Source organism: Plectropomus leopardus, chromosome 7 (assembly GCF_026936395.1).
Source record: "Plectropomus leopardus strain MGB_pleo_1.0 chromosome 7, ASM2693639v1, whole genome shotgun sequence".
Classification (NCBI taxonomy): Eukaryota; Metazoa; Chordata; class Actinopteri; order Perciformes; family Serranidae; genus Plectropomus; species Plectropomus leopardus.
In genome coordinates this window covers 7,583,743-7,603,995 of record NC_142182.1, presented here as the reverse complement: position 1 = coordinate 7,603,995, position 20,253 = coordinate 7,583,743, and the positions used below count along the sequence as shown (strand labels likewise).

Below are 20,253 nucleotides of genomic sequence, written 5' to 3'. Positions count from 1 at the left end.
GGCTTTATTATACATAATTCTACTATTATGAGGATCCAATAAATTTGCGGGGGAATACTAAACTGAAGTTAAAATATCTAATGAAGAAGAATAAGGTAAAAAAAGAAATGTGTGCAAATACACGTCTATTGACCGTTACTCAGGACTACTTTAACAGTAATAAAAAACTTTTTAAAAAAGATCCCAGAACAACATACAGGTTTCTACTCTCAATTTATCAAGTTTTTTAAGAGCCAAACCCAAATATGAAAATTGTTTGTTTTTTTTAAAAAAGACATGTAAATCTGAACAGCGTAATGTCAGTTTTTTAACTCATTACTTTGGGGAAAAGAAAACACATATTTTCATGAACTACATATGAAAGTTGGCTATCCTCCGAGTCTTCATGTGGTTGTCAGAGGCTGGACGTAGCTTTTAGGTTTATGTCGCCTATTAAGATTATTTAATCTTAAATTCCTAACACAAAGAACAAGGTAATTTCTCCCTGTTGTTTTTAAGTTGCAACATCAAAATTAAGGAAATGAAGCTAAATTTAAACTATGAAGTAAACACAAATTAAGATTTATAGTTATATTTGTAGCTATATTCCTTTTTTTAAGGCAATCAGTTTGCAAGATTATTTTAAATCAGATTAACTTGTCAGACTTTGCAGTGTGTGTACACCCTAATAGACACAAACAGTTGCACAATAAGCGCACACACGTAAACACATATAGTACCATCCACTTTCCTCTCTTTATCTCACCAGATTCCTCATTGCATTCCTTGGCTCGCGTCCTTGTGAAACCCCCCCTCAAAAAACGTTTTCTTTCAGCCATCCTCAACTCTCATTTACTCTTCTTGCTCTCTTTCGCTCTGTTTTTCTTTGCTCTTTTCTTGTTAAAATCCACTTCTTTGTTGTTTCTTTCGCCCTCATGACCTTCAGCTTCTCAATAACATATGACATTACGTTTTTAGGAGGGAGGAAATTTTGTCAGCGAGATGACAGTCAACAAGAATCGCATATATGAAAACAATAACTCACAACTTTTAGTTGTTGTCGACCAACAGCCGCCGCAGTATTTATGACGGGAGAAAGAGCGAGAGAAAGCAGCAGAGCAGAAAACAGAGACAGATGGAGGTAGAGATGGATAAAGACAGATACAGCAATGTTTCTTTTGTGAACTTTTATCATAAGTTTAGCCAAAGTGTTAGTGTAAATCAGACAACGTGTCCGATTCCCTCTGTGGAAATCCCCTGAAACTCCCCAGGGCTCTTGTGCTATATCTCAGCTGTCGGACAAGGCCTATATCTCTCATCTCTTTCTACTGTGTGTGTGTGTGTGTGTGTGTGTGTGTGTGTGTGTGTGTGTGTGTGTGTGTGTGTGTGTGTGTGTGTGTGTGTGTGTGTGCGCGCGCGTGCGTGCGTGTGTTCATCTCTGTCCCCGCTTCATGCTGCAGAGCGCCTTTGAAGTGAGGGAGCTGGTCAGTGTAACTGTAGTTTTGTCCACTTTCAGTAGTCACATTAGACGCTGTGTCTAAATGTTCTACTTAGAGCAGATATATAGAAAACATGGATTAGGCCTCTTGAAAAATACGAAGGGGAAAAAAAATCACATATGAGTAAATCCTGAGGGTGCCGAGCACAGTATATCAACCTTTCTGGTGCTCAGCCAATCAGAACATTTCTGTAATCATTTTAACCTGCAAGTAAGCTGGAGCTGGTCTCGGTCACAGCTCTGTAGCTGCTTCAGAGCGTCTTAATCATGTTTGCTAAAGAAAACATCCAAAAGAAATGTTAAAGCAGCTATAATAGAAACCCCCAGTACTGAGTCCAAAAACCCAGAAACAAATTGGCATTTCAGCACACTTCAAGTGTTGATGTACTCGAGATCGGTCTTTGTCTCGATACCACTTTTAGAGAGTCTCGGTCTCTTTGTCTTTTGACTCAGTCTTGTCTCTGAATCGGACATCGCGGACCTGGATTTCTTATGGAGACCGGCTGAGACCACAACAGATTTATTTGTTGACATAATTATTGTGATTGAATGTAAAGCCTCCTTGTTTAAATTCAGCCAAATGCTTCTTTTAAATGGGTTTTTGGTTAGAAGCCTTAAAATAAGATCTGCAGTTAACACAAGCTGAAGAGACTTTCATGATTTCTTATCCAAAATTAAATACATAAATAAATAAATAATAAGTAAATACCCCACTCGCAAACACTGAAGCTTTTATGAGTCTTAATAAAGGTGGTTGACTAAATGAGACTACAGAGCATCATCGTCGAGCTGAACATCGAGTACGGCCTCGTAGCGATGGCGACACGACTAGTGTAGTTTGTTATAGCAAAGCATTAGCTTTCTACTTCTGGTGATTACATTTAGGTTTCAAAAATCCTGAAAGAGGTGTTAATTGCAAAGATTATCTTGCTGAACAAAATTTGAAAGTAAATGTTTGTTTATCACAGAGCTTATTTTCTAGTCATCCAAAATCCAATGGAAAAATCTCACAGTCACTTTAATTGTTAAACTTCTCCTCAGGACTGTGTGTGCATGTACAGACTGTTCGTGATTAACATCTTCTTTACTCTCCTGTTATCCCTCGTATGACACGCCTACGTCGCCTTCGATTGGAAATAATGAAGGGTAGTGCGGTGGCTGCAATAGAAATAAGTCTGCTGATGTTTTGAGCATCCATCGCCGTGCTTCTTCGTTATCGTCACATAACGTCACTGAATGGAAACGCAGTCATCTCACAATTGTGTTTAATTGACATTTTAAAAAAATATTGCCTCGTTTTTGTGCAAATCTACAATGGAAACCTCTGATTTCCACTTGATGTAGTGTCTGAGTAAGAATGCTAAGATTTAATGTATGTAATGACAAAATGAGAAAAACAAAACAACAACAGATAAACAACAACACTGTAAAAAAAAGAAAAAACAGCAGAGAGAGAGAATAAACTGGGAATAAAAAGGCAGAGACGTCCTCTGCGGTCATGTTGCTCATGATCTGTGGAAGTGGAGAAGGGGAGATGATACTGTGGATGTTTAGGTCCTGGTACGGCTCAGCACTCATTCCCCTGAAGCTGCACGCGCGCACACACACACACACACACACACACACACACACACACACACACACACACACACACACACACACACACACACACACAGACAGTGCTGCGTGTGTGCATTTTGTTTCTCGAGAGGCTGCATTCCTTCACTTACTGTCAAAGACTCGAGTTGCTTCAAGAGGATAAAACTTCTGACATGAGTACAGCAAAGCCACAACAGGACAGATTGATTTTAAAGTGCAGAGGAAGTGCTTAGTAAACAGAAAAACGGGAGCATTAAAATATGATCATTTATCATCTTGTTGGCACTTGTCCTTTGTTTTTTATTTTAAATTTTAATAGCTTTGTTTTAATACCATTATATTTATTAATTACATTATCGAGCAATGATTGGCAGGCTCTGCTAACAGCTCCTCTGTGTTTTTCATTTTGTGCCTCTGGGTCGGATTTGGGTGGAAATGTGTGTTATTGATCGATGGCACAAGACAGGAAGAAGGCGATGTTCCTCCAGCTCAGACTAAGTGAAAGCTTTGACAGTTTTTGGCGGAGGTGGATGAAAGGAGTGAAAGACTGATGGAAAAATCGACTCCAACATGGTTATCGTCTTCAGTGAGGCCAAGAGAACAACAAGGGACCTCCAGGCAGCGGAGTGTTTGTGAGTTAGACTTATTATTACTGTTACATGTGGTCTAGGTTTTAAGATAAACTGGCGATGAATGTGTTAAAACGCAGCCGTAATCACCTGTTTGACATTGAGGGGGCCATTTTCAATAGACAGCAACTGTGACCCGACCCTTGAAAGAGGTCTGCGGGGAAATCATTAGTGACGTAAAAGCTAAACAGACTGTTTTGAGGCATTTTGAAATAAAAATCTATGATCTGAGGTGCTTAAAGTTTTAATGACGAAGTGCCTTTTTAGGGAGCCAGAATATGATTGGAGGCCGCAAAGTTAAAGTCCACACAATATGACTTTTTTAAATGACTTTACAAAAACTATAACGATCAGCACTAATGTAGCTTTATTACAATTTCTTTTTCCAGTTTGACACTGATTGTATTGACCCACAGCGGTCGAGTAACAGCGTCTGCTGAGGTACAATAAACAGCATTTGGGCAAACCTAAAGCTGTTAGCATTTTGAGCATATTTGAATATTTGGACTGATGTGCCTAAAAGTCCAAACCCCCAAAATGTGTCGGTCCATTTGAAGTTTTTTATATTTATTGTTAGGACTGTCAGAATTAACGCGTTTATCGCGATACCATTAAGATCCTTAATTAATGCGTTTTTTAGGGTTTTTTTAATAGCATTAACTACTGGCCGACATTTCTGCCTTCAAAAGACTGACTTTTAAAGCTAGAGCGATGGTAATGGTATCATACGAAACTAGAAGAGTTGAGGAATCCAGAGATGCAAATATCATACCAAATACCACATCATGCTAGCTTCTCAGGAAGGGGGATCTAAGGGTCCTTTGACCTCTGACCTAAAGATATCTGAATGAAAATGGGTTATTTGATTACCCATGAGTCTCCTCTTTATAGACGTTATTCTAGTGCCATAAAGTTTTTTGCTCTCATTTTGATTCCTAATCAAGATAATCTGGTAAGAATTGCTTTAAATTGTAAATACTGACTTCACAACTGTTTTGAAATGCAAAATAATGGACTTTAAACATGATAAAAAATGCTATTAATCACAATTTTTAAAAAAAAGTTTGACAGCCCTGCTTATTATAAATGTTATTTTTAATCCAGCACAATATTTCTTTATATTTCTTATTGATTTATTATTGTTTTTTTATTACAAATTGGCCCTGAGTACCTGAAAAAAGACAGACTTGCTGATGCACTTGAAATGTATGCAGGAAACCCAGCAAATTTATTTGATTTTTTTGGAAAAACATGGGGAGGAGGCAACAAGCAAGGGATATGGCGCTAAAATTAACAAGAAATTTGTAAACAGAAATTTTTAAAAAATTAAAAAAGGAAAAGAAAAAATAAGCGAAAAAACAAAAACTATAAAATAAAAGCAATCAAGAAAGTGAGCCCAATTCAATAAGAAAAGAGTCATTAATATGTCCCGTGTGGTTTTACAATGAAACAATTACCGAATTCTGTCCAGTCAAACCCATAAATACAGTACACAGGTGCTGTAATCAAACTCCCCGTGACCTCGTCTTTTTATAAGAGCTCTGACAGAAGAAAGCAAACAGAGAGAGAGAAGAAGAGAGACCGTCTGTGCCGCTGGGTGATGCACTGCAGGGGTCAAAGAGGTCAGGACACATTCAGACACTTTCAAGACCTTTAAAATCCTACCATCGACATTATTCACACCAGCGGCTTTTGCTAAATCTTCTCTCACTTGTGATTTGTTTCTTTGCTGTGTGTGAGGAAGAAGAGGAAGAAGAAGGTGATCGACAGACACAGAGAAGAGGAAGAAGACAATGATGAGCATTCAAGAAGTCTTTTACGTGTTAGTGTGATGCTGCCTACAACTTTTCTGACCCCTGCACGCCTCCTCTCCCTCGTATCTCTCTATTTAGTCCGCCATGCAGGTTTATCTCCTCATTTTTACATTGATGGTGAATTTCATTCTATTTTATGTAAAACTAAAGAAAATTAAGTGTCTATCTCCATCTTGTGATTGATCTCTGAGGTTTTCTCTCAATAATACTTAAAAAAATAATAATTCTACTTTTATTTCAACTTTAAGGTTTTGAATGGCTGTTTTTTGTTGTTGAAGTTTTTTTTTTGTTTTTTTTTTTTTTTTATTTTTTGACGGGGGCTTAACTTCTATTTTATTCTATTTTTATTTTATTTTATTTCATTAAAAATGTCCCCAGGTTTCAGTTAATTATTTGGCAGTAAATATTTGCTTGTGAATTCACTTTACCTTCATTAACAGGTCTATCTGGACACACTGGAGCATCGACATAAAACTGGAGAAAGACTGAGCGTCTGTCTCCACCCTGTGGTTAATCTCTTTTCTGTAGACGTAAACATGCAGAAACTCAAGCTCAAGCTTAACCCTTGAGGACAATTTGACAGGTCAACACAGAGCTTTCCCTACTCATTAAGCAATATAAGCAGTTACCTGGGGTCCCCTCGTCTTCTAGAAAATATTATTTTTTAATGAACACAGAACAATAATGTTATAAAATTGAACTTCTAACATTTTTGCCAACAAAACAATAGTTTAGAGATGGGTGTTTTTGTCTACAACAGATGTGTTTGTGTGTAACTGTTATGGGTAATTCTGGAGTATTGTGACTGACATGGACTCACTGCATCATTTATATATTTTTCAAGTGACATCAATACTGAAATCCTGTAATATTCAGTGGTGTGGCTTTTTTTAACTGCAGTGACCCAAGTGAGGCATCAACTTCTGCAGGGGTGGCATGAAGTACGAGCTGCAGGTACGTGTGGCGGCATAGCTTTGATTCACCCTTTTTGTCTCCACTACCCTTAACTACTTTAAATACTAACGTTGCAGTGTCTTACATTACTGTTTATAGTTTAGTTTAAAAGATAAATAGGCCTAACAAACACAACAGACGGACACCACACAAATGTAAAAAGCTTCCATACTTAAAGTTGTGCCTCCAAAAGTTAATGGTACAATAGAAAGTATAAAATGCAAAATTAAAAGACAAAAAATTTAAATAAACCTGTGTGAACAAACTTTAACAGTTGTATCAATTCATATATCAAATTAGTCACGCTACTTTGGCACATTACTGCCTCTCAGGTTTCAGACTGAATTGCATCTATAAATGAAAATTCAGTTTACTGGTCAAACAGCTCAGTCTGACCGGGCAGATCAGACATCAATCATTATGTGGTGGCCCAGGCTGCTCCTGAGCTACGCCCCTGGTGATATTAGGATGGCACACGATCACATAAATCATGTCTTTGTGGCACCTTTGTGGTCTTTCTATCACAAATGGTGTCATTTTGGCGAATTTAACAAAAAAAACATGACTTATATAAAATATATTTATGGAAAAAAATAGCCAAAAATATGTAAGTTTTCTATAATAATTGCCAATAATTTTTAAAAACGCCACAATTTAAAAAAAAAAACAAAACATGCCTTCCAAACCCGTTCTCTTAAAAAAAAAAGAGAGAGAGGTTTTTGCTTTTTTTTTAAATAAAAATTGAAAGACACGTTTTTCTTTTTTTGTTAAAGAATATTTTTCGGTTTACGGAAAAACACGCTTTACAAACGCATGTTCGGTAGTAAACTTGATGTGTGCTATGCCCCGCCCCTCAGTCCAAAAAAATGCATTTGACATGCGCAGTGGGCATATATGAAGGAAAAGCCGGAAAGCTGGGAGGAAATGAAACATAACCAAAACGCTGTCACACATGTCGATGTATATTAGAGCCATTACGTCGCCGGCAAGAAAGTAAATTCACTGTTATATGAAAGTATTTAATGTTTCTAATTCTGTGACTCTTCCAGGTTTTCCATGACCGTGGGAACCCCGAAAAACACTTGTTGTGGCCACAAAAAAAGAGACCATGTTTCGTGTTTACCGTTGCAGCAGCCGGCCGTATCTCGCGAAAAACAACAGTTTTGTTGTTTGCATTTGCATAGTCACGCGCGCATTTTTATCCTGCGCAGCACTCAACGAAAATATGATCTCGCGCACTTCCTGTCACCAGTACATCACCAGACCGATCTCCTCGCATGCTCTCATAACGTGCACACAACTTGCACTTAATAATAATAATAATAATGATGCAATTAATTAAAACAACCCATTCAGCCAGTCGTAGCTTTACTTTCATTTTCTATTAAAGGTAACAAAACATGACTCCGGCTGTTTCGTTTCATCACGCTGGTCATGTCTGTGTTTAGGTTTCGTTTTCCATTCCTCACAGCAAACTTTAAGTTTCGTTTTTGCATCCTTAAAAATCAGCTGTGTCCCGCAGAGGTTTAGTGTCGACATGTTTTCATGGGGAGAGGACAGCCTGCGCGGCTTCAGACTGAGAGACGGCTCCACCGTCGACAGTCCTGCAGGTGATGGAGTCCAAAGTTTAAACCTGAATTATCTCATCACGGATCTGTCAGCAGGTCACAATGTGCTCGCTTTCGTTAAAAGTAACGGAAACTCCTTTATTATTCGGACAATTGAGAGCAAAGACGGAAGAAGAGTCAGAGGAAAACAGAGTGAGTATCAGTCTCGTGCTCTGTTTCTGTGTATATTTATTATATACTCTTGATATGATTATTATATGGTGTTACACGTTTAAGTTATCATCATCACATTTTACACTTGTCTTGCTCCAGTTTCCCAATGTGACCATTTTATGCACTTCCATATACTTTGCAATTTTTAAAATTCAAGATTTTATTTTATTGGTATTTTGCATGTTTTGTGTGAGATCATCTCCTTGTTTAGCGCCTTGTCTGCTTATACATATGGTTATTTCTTTTACTCTTAATATTTATCTGCTTATATGACTTTAACTCTATTAAATAAATTTTACTTACTCATTTATGAAACATATGCATCCTTGTATGTTCTTGTCTGCAGTGCTGTTTCATCATTTGTGCTTTATCTTTCTTCATTTTCTTAATTCTGGTAATGTCATAAAGGGGCAGGGAAGGGGCCTCCTGGGTCTCTGATATTGGTATTATTGATGTCATTGTTATTATTATTATGTAGGACACCTTGCCTCAACGTTCTACTTATAAAACTCTCTTTTAAAGTTATTTATTTATTCTCAATAACTTTATTCAATAATACAGTGTACCAAATACATCAGGTATAAAACCATGCAAAAATACGTGAAAGCTGATATTATCAACTACAAATACATAGTTAGAAATGTTCTAAGTTTCATTTGCCGTAATTATGACATATAACCGATTGCACCACTTCCTGTGACCTTGTTGTTTCAGAGTTTGTGACGTGTAAGGAGAAGATTCAGGCTGTGAGCTGTGCTGATGATGTGGTCACGCTGCTGTCTGAGACAGGAAAAGTCCTCTGTGTGGACGCAACTCACACCTACATTCCTAAGTAAGGACAAACTAAAGTTACGTTTCTTGGACTTGCAAAAAAAATAATTTAAAAAATGTAAAATCATATAAACTAATGAAAATATACTTAATTAAAGCATAGTTAGTACAGTCCCATGAGCAAATTATTAATATACTAAAAGTGTCATATTTTAGAATGTACTTATTATGTACCTGATATACTGAATTTGTTATCGTGCTACTATAGACACACCGAAATACAATTAAGTGTACTTGAATATATTATTTTGAGAAACCATTAAGTTGCACTCAAATATACTTTACTGTCCAGTTCCCTCAGTAACATTAGTTCAAGACTGCCTCTTGTGGACAAAAAAGTCACCATCCCAAAACTGCCTTATAAAATAATAACTTTTTATTTTTTTGGTTTCAGTCTTTTAACCAACTTTAGTCCTAATCGTGGATACAAAATTCATTCATCTTCAGATTTTTTATTGCTTCAGATGCCACTTTCTTTATAAAATGCCACTGTTTTTCACTGACAAAAGACAGAAATTGTGTATTAAAGACTTATATAAGAGCTGAGGTTGAAATTCTAAAATAAACCCCAAATCACACAACCTAGTCATATGCATGAACACAACCAAAAGTACTGAAAAATCTAATTTCAAAAGGACAAAAATGTCCCTCAGGGACTAGAGGGTTAAGTACATCTTTTATTACTAATTACGTACTTTTTAAAAATATAGTTTAGTCCAACTTAAGTACACTTGAAATGCTGAACAGATTCAAATTGTGCTTAAAATGTGTTTTTAAGACATTTTACTTTAATTATAAACATATTTATTGTATATTATAAGCGTATAGAAAAAAATGTATTGAAATGTAATTAAAGTAGAAAAGTACATTTTTAAAAGGTAGGAGTATTATATCACAAAGGACGTGAAAGTAAGCATACATTCCATAAGTATAAATTAACACTATTAATATTTTTTAAAGGTGCATTATATCATAAAATTTGAAATACACTTAAAATAAAATACACTTTTTATAAATACACTAAAAAGCATTTCTAAGTATTGCAGAATTAGTTTACTTATTTTTCTTACATTTGAGTTAAACTTAATGACGGCGATTTTGAAGTTTATTTTTAAAAGTACACAAGTAAGTGCAAAAAAGCACTTGAAATAACTTTGGCATACTTAAATTTGTATTTCCAATAAACTAAAGTATACTAATTTTTTACCTAGAAATTGTCAGAGATTTTGAATGCCGTGACTTAAAAAATATTACCATTATTTTATGTTAATTCGCTCTGATAACTAACTATTTGAGCTGTGTTTTTTTCTGTCTCTTGTGTCTCAGGCCCCTGGAGGCTTTGCGTAACATCACAGTATCTCAGGTTGCGTGTGGGAGCCAGCATTCAGTTGCCCTGACCAAAGGTAGAGTAAAGTAAAAAACTGCAAATATCCAAGCTAAATAACAACTGGATTACAGCTGTGCAGACAGGTTTGGTTTTATGTGGCAAGTTTTGGAGATATGTTTACTGAGCTCTCTGTTTACACCCAAAAACAATGTGCACTGTTTAGAGTTTTTAGTAAGAATATGATCAGAACCAGGATAAGCCTCATAAACGGGCTGTTGATGTCCATGTGACCACACTCATGTTAGACGGCACTATTCAGCTGACAGAGTCATGGTGGTTTCTCCGCAGATGGTCAGGTGTACACGTGGGGCCAAGACTCCAGGGGCCAGCTGGGTCTGGGGAAGAGGACACCTGGCGCCAATCCACCACAACACCTCAGATCTCTGTCAGCGATCCCCGTGGTCCAGATCGCTGCAGGGGGGGAGCAGAGCTTCGCCCTCTCTGTCTCCGGAGGTGTCTTCAGCTGGGGCAGAAACGACTGCGGACAGCTCGGACTGGGAGACACAAAAGGTACCACAGCGACAAGTTAGATATTGATTTGTTACGCTTTTATTTTGATTCAGTTAGTTTTTTTTTACACACCTTTTAGAAATGAATTCTGCAGGAAATAAGAAACGTATTTACACTACAGTGTTTCCATGACATGCAAACCTGAATGTTCATTTATTTTCTAAAGGCAGACACACACCGACAGCTGTTCTTTGTCTGAACATGAAGAAAATAATTCACGTTTCTTGTGGAAAGGACCACACCGCCACACTGACAAAGGTCAGTTTCGTACTCTTTGGTCACTCATTCCTCAGTGACTTCTCATATTTTCTTACACCATTTTGGTCACTGGAAAGTTTTTAAACACTCTGATTTACACTCTTTTTAACACTCTCTGTGCTTTCTGTATGAATTTACTCCCCAAATAACACCCATACACACAAAGAATGATGGAATAGATTTTTTAATGGTTCTGTGAAGCCAAGGACTCATTTTAAGGCCCCTGTGGTGTTAAATACTAGTGTAAAAAATCAAATCAATAAAAAAAATGCTCCATAGAGCTGAGGGGAACCTCAGACTCGTACGATAATGCTCTGTGGGTTTATCACTGCAAACAACACGTTTCACATACAAGTAGTTTTTGGATCCATGGTTTGTTTAAAAATATTTATCAGTGTAACTTTAATTTAGGGGATTAGATTTGCACTGGGTTTTATCGTAAATAAAAGTATTTGATTTCTTAACAGATTGATTTTTTTATAAGAGGAAAGCATATACCGACATCTAAGATAAATTTAATAAACAATAATTGGGACCTGACACTTTTGCTGTGTGGTTGCTTCCTCAGGATGGTGCAGTGTTCACATTTGGCTCTGGTCAGTATGGACAGCTTGGGCACAACTCATTCAGCGATGAACTACGACCTCGGCTTGTCGCAGAGCTCTGGGGGGCAAAGGTCACCAAGATTGCATGTGGACGGTACGGTGTATTATTTTTATAATGCAATAATTCTGTGAGAAGAGTTTAAATGTATCGAGTATTAAAAAGTCCTGGAACCTGCTCCGATTTAAAAAAACAAAAAAAAACAACATTTTAAAAAGTATCTAATTGAAGTGCATTTAGTCTCTGATGACATTAAAAATGTTTTTTTTGTAATTTATCACCTGCTCAGACATCACACTTTGGTGTTGACGGACTCAAAGCAGCTCTACTCCTTTGGCTGTGGGGAGCAGGGGCAGCTGGGACGTGGAGAGGAGAGTCATCCGTCTGTGCCGCTGCCTGTTCAGCTGCCACTGGGTAACTACATTTCTGCAAAAACTAAACTGACCATTTAAAAAATCTGATTCAACATCAGTTCAGACACCTCTCACAAGCTATTTAACCCTTTAAAATGGAGAAAATTGGTTTGAATTCTTTCAAAAACATGGCGAAAAGAAGCAATGACCAATCTGAAATGTCCGACAACTTGCAAAAAAATGACCTGAAAATTAATTTCAAAAACAGGCTGAAGATTATCAGAAAATTATCAAACACTAGTGAAAAATGTCCAGAAAACTTTATAATCATAATAATTATATAGTGAAAATTGTGTGACTTTTTCGGGCCATCCTCCTGTTTGTTATTGTTTTTTTGTGTTGTTTTTTTTCCACTTTTTTAGGGTTATTTTCAGGTAATCTTCTTGTAACTTATTATTAATTTGTTGCTATTTTTTGGGCCATTGGTTGTTGAGTTGCTCATTGACTTCTCCCCATGTTTTTGAAGAAAAAAAAGAATTTGCTTAGGTTTCAAAGGTTTAAATATTGTGAAAGCAATGAATGTTTTCACAAAATAATTACACTTTCTTTTTCCACTTTTATTCCAGACACCACTGATGACACTCAAATTAGAAACATCTTTGCAGGAGAACACTTTTCATTTGCAACATGCTCGTCTAACAAGGTACTAACACAAATACACACAAATACAGACCGTTATGTTCGGGGGAGTACTAACGTGTACTTTAACTTAATTTCTTTATTTCCAGGATGTTCACGAGGAGTCTAACACTAACAGTGGAAACAGTGTACCACATCATTGTCTTGACAACATGATTGACAAATGGACCTCTGAATGTGACCCAAAGTCATGTAAAAGGATCAAACAGTAAGTATATTGCATTTGCAGTTTTAAATATAGCCGTGTGTAGTGGAATAACCCAAATGTTTTATGACTGAAATTATTCATTTGGATCCAACTTTTAATGCTGTTTTCTCAGTGCAATGGACTAAAACTTTTCAATATTCACAGGGAAATTCACAGGATATTTTCTTCTGCATCCTGTGTGAATACAAGCTTCCTTGAGCAAAGGTAAACACAACATCTTTGTGTATGATTGTCACTTTTTTTTGACTGGTGATTTAAAACATTTATTTCTAGCTGTGCACGTGGCACGGCTCTATAGATGGCGACGATGGTCAGACTGTTTCCATTACTGTAGGATGGATTCAGATATTCATGGTTCTCAAATTAAACACTGTTAAGACTTTGGTGATCCCTTGACCTCTTATTAGCACCTCAGCTATACTTTGAATGTAGTGCTAATTACCAACAAATTAAACGAAGAAGTTGATCCTGATAAAGGTTAAACCTGACAAACATCAGCATGTTAGCAATGTCAAAATGCGAGTGTTAGCATGCTGTTCTTAGCGTTAAGCAGCTTATACTTGTTTTTTTCTTTGTGTTTTTAGCAAAGATAAACATTTCCAGACTTCACCAAAGTACTCTGGCTTGAACTTGTCACTTGCACGACTTGCTTTCAAGAAACTGGTAAAGAAGGACAATGTTTTCGCAGAGGTATGTCACTGAAATATCTGTAATGTGTATGAAAGATTTTTATTCACTTTGAATACTGTATGAAGTATGAATCGCTGTTTAAAAATGGAATGATGGGATGTCTGAAGTGTTTAAAAAATGACCAAATATTCCTGATATTTCTTTTTTGCTGTCCTTTTCAAACGAACAGGTCGAGGCTGCTGTGCTGCAGCTGCTTCCCTCTCTTGAACGGAGGCCGGTGGGCGTGGAGGGTTTGAGGATCTTCCTGCTTCTCAGTGAGCTCCTGCATGTGATCCAGAGAAAAAAACGCAACCAGACAAGCACAAGGCTCGCTGAGGCGGTCGCTGCTGCTGTACTAAACCTGTCTGCTGACAGCCTCCAGGTCATAGGTACTGTCACCACCACACATGTAACACCAGCAAAATATCTTTATTTTTATCTTGTTGCTTTTGATAAGACAATATATATTAAACTTGCAATCCTTGAGTTGTCATACAATCAGACCCCATTTTCCGCAATAGTCATTTAGTGTATAAGGCTATTCTGACAAACAGTTTGTACATTTTCCTATGAAAAATGAATGCACAAATTTGTGCATATCCAGCGTAATTTTAAAGGCTGCAATCATGTGACCAATGCGCTGTAGGGAGTAAATAAAGAACAAGTCCCGAGCAAGGTTGGGGTAGATTGGGCTGGTGGATGGATCACAAAATACCAGACACTCCATTCCCAGAGATGCATGTTCAACTTTGTACATAATTTTTTATATATACATTTATGTACAAAGCTCAACATCCGGAAGGGTTATTTAACACGACTCACAGTGTAAGGAGTGACTATCAATGATTTTAAAAAAATAATAGGCATGATTACAAGCATGCATCATCTCCTAAAGTATGTAATCTGGATCCAGTGCATGGCAGACTCTGCCACTACCAATGAAAAGTTATTGCTGAATGTCAATACATTAATTGACTGCAGGCTGCACACCATCTCTAACCCACCAGAACTGAAACTTTGAGGATCATAACTTTAATAGTTTTAAGATATGTCACTGACATGGTCTCAGTTGTAAAATGTCAACTGCCTTTAATTTCTACAAAGTTACATGTTGTCTTGTTTAGGGGACTGGTGGTCGTCACTGTCGCCCTCCACCATGGTTAAACATGTAAAGGTGTGGAAGCAGGCCCTGTCGGTGATCCTGTCCTTTGAGCCTGTTCCTCGCAACTCTGGAGTCAGAAACCTGCTTCTCGTCCTGCAGTATATGTACAACGTTAGTATCAGTTAAAAGCTGTGTAAACAGTAATCCTACTTTCCTGCCTTTTACTTTGATGAACTTTTCACATAATAAATATAATACCTGTTTTAAAGGCCAACAGCAGGATTGCAGAACCTCGGAGGATGCCGGAAAGCGATTTCTGTTTGTCGATGGACAAAAATTTTCTTCGTGAGGATCTGCAGCTTTGGCGTTTACAGTCAAAACGTAAGGTAAAAAAAACCCCAGACAACCCAGAATTATTTTTTTAGTGCAGTCCTTTGTCTGTCTCCATTTGTTTCAGTCACGCATAAATGGTCTATTCATAAAAAAAAACCAAACAAAACGTATTACATAAATACGTGTTGTTCTTTTTCCCTTTCAGAATGGACGTGCTGAACCACTTATTCTGTGTAGCTTTCCAACCTTGATGGATCTGGAGGCAAAGCAGTTTGTTTTTTATGTGAATTCTTCTTACTCCCAGGTATGAAGCCCTTAACTCTGCCTAATGACAACTAGCCTTTACATACAATACTGTCAGGGACAAGAAGTCTTCAAAAGATTTTTTTTTTGTGATTGTTTTGGGTTTTTTTAAAGTTAATTGCAGTATGATGAAGTACATGTTCGCAGTGTGAGAAACACTCTGAAGTAAGCTGTCAGTTACACAAAAATGGTAAAATAAGCTGTGAGGACTTAAATCTTGAATTGTATTCCAGAAAGAGGCAATGGAGAGGGCTCTCTTTGAGGCCATTCGGGACTATGGGTTTTTTTCCCTTCTGCCTGATGACCCGCTCTTCAAACTGGACGTGAGGCGAGCAGCAGTTCTGGAAGACACAATGGACCAACTTGCTGTCGCTCATCAACGTGACTACAAGCTTCCACTTGTGGTAAACATGTTGTGTTTATCTGATAGTCAAAGTCACACTAAAAGCTCGCATTATCGTACTTTCTTTTGTATAAACTACTGTAACTAAAGAAAAACTGTCTTATTGTCTTCAAGGTTGATTTTGATGAAAACTTCACAGCTGACGATATACAACTCTTCAGAAAAGACTTTTTTTATGAAGTGTTTCACGAGATGGTGTCAGCTGAATCTGGGATGTTCATGTTCAACGACTCCAAAACGCTGGCATGGTTCTCCTCCAAAGTAAGAACTCACTTACTCACTGCATTTAATGGATTCCTCTTCAATGGCAATACGTAATAATAAACATCTTAAGGTCCTAGCTCATAAAAAATATTATATTTTTCATTCTTAAGATATAAATTGTGTCTTCCATCAACACCAGGCAACACAGGACGACCAGAGATACTTCCAGTTTGGAGTTCTTTGTGGACTGGCTTTTTACAACAGGTGCATCATTCACTTACCCTTCCCACTGGTTCTGTTCAAGAAGCTGCTGGGTATAAAGCCGTCGCTGAGGGATATGACAGAATTCGAACCATGTCTTGGAGAGTAAGACGAAATTAATGTATATTTAATTCACGCTTTTTTTGGTTACCGGTGGTGATTTAGAATACTGTCAACACTGTAGAGCATCTTGTGCTAATGTTAAATGTTTTCATTTTATTATTTCAAGGAGTCTGCGGAAAATCCTCGAATACTACGAAGAGGATTTCATAGAATGCCTCTACATGGATTTCTCTGTATGTGTTTTTCAGATGGTCAATAGCTTATCTCATTTGTCCTCTTTCTGATGTTCATAATTTCTCACAGCTGTGATATGACCGTCTTCCTCTTTTTTATAACCAATCAACAGATCAACTGGGACGAGACAGATGTTGCCCTTGATCCTGAAAATCCAGAGAAGCCAGTGACAGGTCAAAACAAGTAAGGACCATAGAAGCATTTTGTTTAATACATTATGTAAATCTGGGGTGTAACATGTAAGTGTCACCATTTTTCCGAGGTTAGATGACACCCAGGAGAGTAAATAGTTACCATAATAGAGTTGACAGGACTGGAAGAGATAATTGCACATCATCCGCATAGAAATTATGATTATGTCCACTAATTATGCGCCCAAGGGATGTGCATAAAAGTGATAACAAATTAGGCTCAGAATTTCACTGTGCGGACATTTTGGTTGACATGAAGCTTCAATCTGCTGAACAGGAAGGAGTTTGTGGATGCCTATGTGAATCATGCCTTCAACGCATCAGTGGAGGGTGTGTTTAGGGAGTTCAAGCGTGGCTTCTTCCAGGTGTGCGACCAGGATTTGGTGAAGCTGTTTCGACCAGAGGAGCTGCAGGAAGTGATGGTGGGCAAAGACTTCCATGACTGGGCAAAGCTTAAAGAGGTACAGTCCAAAACAAAAGCTTCTTTTTTTTGTTTTCTCTGTGACTGCAATGTATTTATTGGAACGGCATGTGCAATTTGAATCCTAAAAATGATTATGACAGTCTATAACAGAGGTAAAGGTAACCGTTTTCTTCGTTGTGATTAGAACACAGGTTATGAGGGGGAGTTCAATACCACACCACCACACCCCACCATACAGATGTTCTGGGAGGTTTTTGATGAACTAACTGAGAATCAGAAGAAAGCTTTCCTGTGTAAGTATTGTTCCTGATTTTGACATAAACAATTATATTTTTTTAGATTGCAAATCTGCTGGCTAGACTTGCAGTATGTGCAACATCAAGGGAAGGCAACTAATCAACCCAGTCGCCAGAAAAAAGAAATGTTGGCATTTAATGTTTTGGCAAACCACAGATGCTAACATTTTACATTATTTTGTAGGGGCTTTGTTGAAATTTTCTTTATATTTGAAATACTATCTATCCCTACTAGAAATTCAAAAAACAACTGCTTTTAGCAGCAACATCCCAGAAGGAAATGCAGCAATGTCTTCGTAAGAAACAACAACTTTTCATTGTGTTGTGCCTTGTTCCAACACAGTGACAGGTTTCTAAAAATTTCAAATGTTTTGTGGCTACAAAGGCTACTTGAAACAGTGATAACTAGCTAAAACACAACCAGTTTTGTTTGTTGGTCTCAAATCGTGGTCTGCAGCTTGGTAGGTGTCCTACCTAGTTGACACACCGTCTATTATCACCTCTTACTTAGCAAGACAAAGTCACCTCACAAACTGCGTCACTTTAGAAACGTTGAAATACTTAACATACAAACGTATCTGTGGTTTTCAGAAATGTACAATGAGAACATATTATATACAATACTGTTTTTTTTTGCCGATATCCAATATGTTGATATATTACAACTCCCCACCTAATTTTAGTGATCACCAAGTCTCTTGTGTAGTGGTATTAACATCATATTCTGCTTCTGTCTATTGCTGTTTCTTGTTGCTATTGCTGCTCTGCATGTCTGCATGTTATGCTTAGTTGTGTGGCATTGCTTCATGCTGCATACATGGCTGTTTGTGCCAAAAAGGTCTAAGGTGTTGCTTCATGTTGCGTGCATGGCTGATTGTGCTGCAGTGCTATGTTGCTGCTGTGCTATTGTTTTGTACTTGTGCTCTGCTGTTTGTTGTTGCCTCTCGTGGTTTGTCTTCTGTCTTGGGAGTTCCTTTTTGTTGTAGGTGTTGCCTACTGTTGCTTTATGGTGTGCTGCTGCCGTTGGTATGTGAATTTTAGTATTTAACAGGATTCAAAGCATTTTGCCAACGAAAGGCAGTTGAAAATTAGCCTGATGGCTAACACTGGCACATTTACAAAAATGTTGATTATGTTGTGTTGTCCTTATAAATTCAGTTAAAAATACCGTTATCGTGATTGCCCACCAGCATACGAATACAATGCTTTTCCATGAATTTAATGTTCATTCATTGTGCGAAATAAGAAAAAATATTAGGGTTGATGTTTTTATATGTTCACTTTGTCAATTAAAAAAAAAAAAATTCAGCTTGTTGGCCAATTCCAATATTTCAAACAAAAGAAGTGGCGTGCTCACTCAAAAATTCTTTAGAGTATTCTGGGTGCCGACTCAAAAATCACAATTGTAAAAAGAAGTGGTCAGTTGAAGAAAGCTTCTATTTACAATTACGATATTTCACTTCTAAGCTACTATCGGCTGATACTGATGACATGCGTCCCTTTTATCCCGAGCTATTTCAGTCTAGATGGTTTGTTAAATGTTTTACTGTTTACTGTATGCTTGGTATATCTGGTATGTCATTTATGGGAAAATGAGCATGCACAGTAGATGATGTTTCACCAACAGTGATTGTGGCTTGGACCTTAAGAAGGGGCAGTACACAAGAAGAAATGAAAAAGCAAGAAACTTACAGATTACTACTTTTTCCTTTCACTAGGGTTCGTGACTGGTTTTGACAGAGTGCCCATTCTTAACATGGAACAGCTCAAGATGAAAATCAAAGTCAGACTAGTCGAGGACCTCTCCTATGACCAGTACTACCCTCAGACACATACGTGTTTCTCAACCCTGGAACTGCCCTTGTACTCAACCAAGGAGATCATGCAAACCAAGCTGACGGAGGCCCTGAGCAGAAATAAGAGGATCTACCAGGGATGAGCTTTGTAATAGAGCAGTACCTGTGTATAAGCAAACATGAGGCTCTCTATGCTGATGATGATGTGTGGTGGGTGTTCATCAAAAATGTTTTTCTCATAGTGAAAACACTGATATAGGTGATAATATGATGTGTATAAATAGGTTGCATGAAAATCTTTAATAAGTGATTTAATTTGTTTTCTTTTGCATCTCCTCTGGAAGTAGAGTTGGTTATAATAACAATAAATGTAACAATAAATGGTCCATAATGTGTACAGTAAATGATACTCTATATTGTAGAGATTGTAAATATTTATTATATTAAGTGATATTTCCCAAAATGTGAAATCTAACATAGGAAATATTTGTAACATGTATGATTTTTCAAGATGGAGTAATAAAAAAAATAAAATCTTATTTGCTTCTCAGTGGTGAAATTATTAACCAATAAAAAACTCAACATAGGTATACTGTAAGATCAAATCAAAAACAAGTCAGAAATATTTTTGTACATTTCCTCCTTTGAGTCCTAAATAAACGAACTTTAATCAGTATTGTTACAGACGTACAAAACACTACAAGCTGTTAAATTTAGCTTAGAACCAATTTATGTCATCTTTGCTACCCTTGCAGTCTTAGTAAATGCTGACTTATTAAATAACTGCAACAAAGTTTTATCTCGTTATCTCTTGCTTTTATGTGGGAGAGGATGTGGAGGCTTCTGTGTGCCCTTTGTTTCATAATCCATC

The 20,253-nt window shown here is 37.2% G+C and overlaps 1 protein-coding gene across 2 annotated transcripts; it reads left to right on the top strand.

The window, feature by feature from the left end:
• Positions 1-7,409: 7,409 nt before the first annotated feature.
• On the top strand, positions 7,410-19,921 carry LOC121949911 (putative E3 ubiquitin-protein ligase HERC3). Of its 2 annotated transcripts, XM_088079777.1 has the most exons (24): positions 7,410-7,466; positions 7,996-8,233; positions 8,969-9,086; positions 10,412-10,488; positions 10,761-10,982; positions 11,149-11,240; positions 11,809-11,939; positions 12,133-12,257; positions 12,823-12,899; positions 12,985-13,103; positions 13,248-13,307; positions 13,688-13,793; positions 13,963-14,161; positions 14,897-15,045; positions 15,144-15,260; positions 15,413-15,511; positions 15,744-15,914; positions 16,028-16,174; positions 16,317-16,483; positions 16,608-16,674; positions 16,788-16,858; positions 17,144-17,327; positions 17,475-17,583; positions 19,305-19,921. In XM_088079777.1, the coding sequence occupies exons 2-24, from the start codon at positions 8,011-8,013 to the stop codon at positions 19,523-19,525; spliced, it is 3,051 nt and encodes a 1,016-aa protein (XP_087935903.1). In that variant the 5' UTR covers positions 7,410-7,466; positions 7,996-8,010; the 3' UTR covers positions 19,526-19,921. The 2 variants fall into 2 exon arrangements, with proteins under 2 accessions (XP_087935903.1, XP_042351682.2); XM_042495748.2 differs by lacking the exon at positions 7,410-7,466 and having other exon boundaries at positions 7,816-8,233.
• Positions 19,922-20,253: the final 332 nt, after the last annotated feature.

Coding starts and splice junctions, on each gene's coding strand:
- LOC121949911 (XM_088079777.1), top strand. CDS start 8,011: ATGTTTTCATGGGGAGAGGACAGCCTGCGCGGCTTCAGACTGAGAGAC. Junction 13,104..13,247: donor TCATGTAAAAGGATCAAACA/GTAAGTATATTG, acceptor CAATATTCACAG/GGAAATTCACAGGATATTTT. Junction 16,675..16,787: donor GCCTCTACATGGATTTCTCT/GTATGTGTTTTT, acceptor ACCAATCAACAG/ATCAACTGGGACGAGACAGA.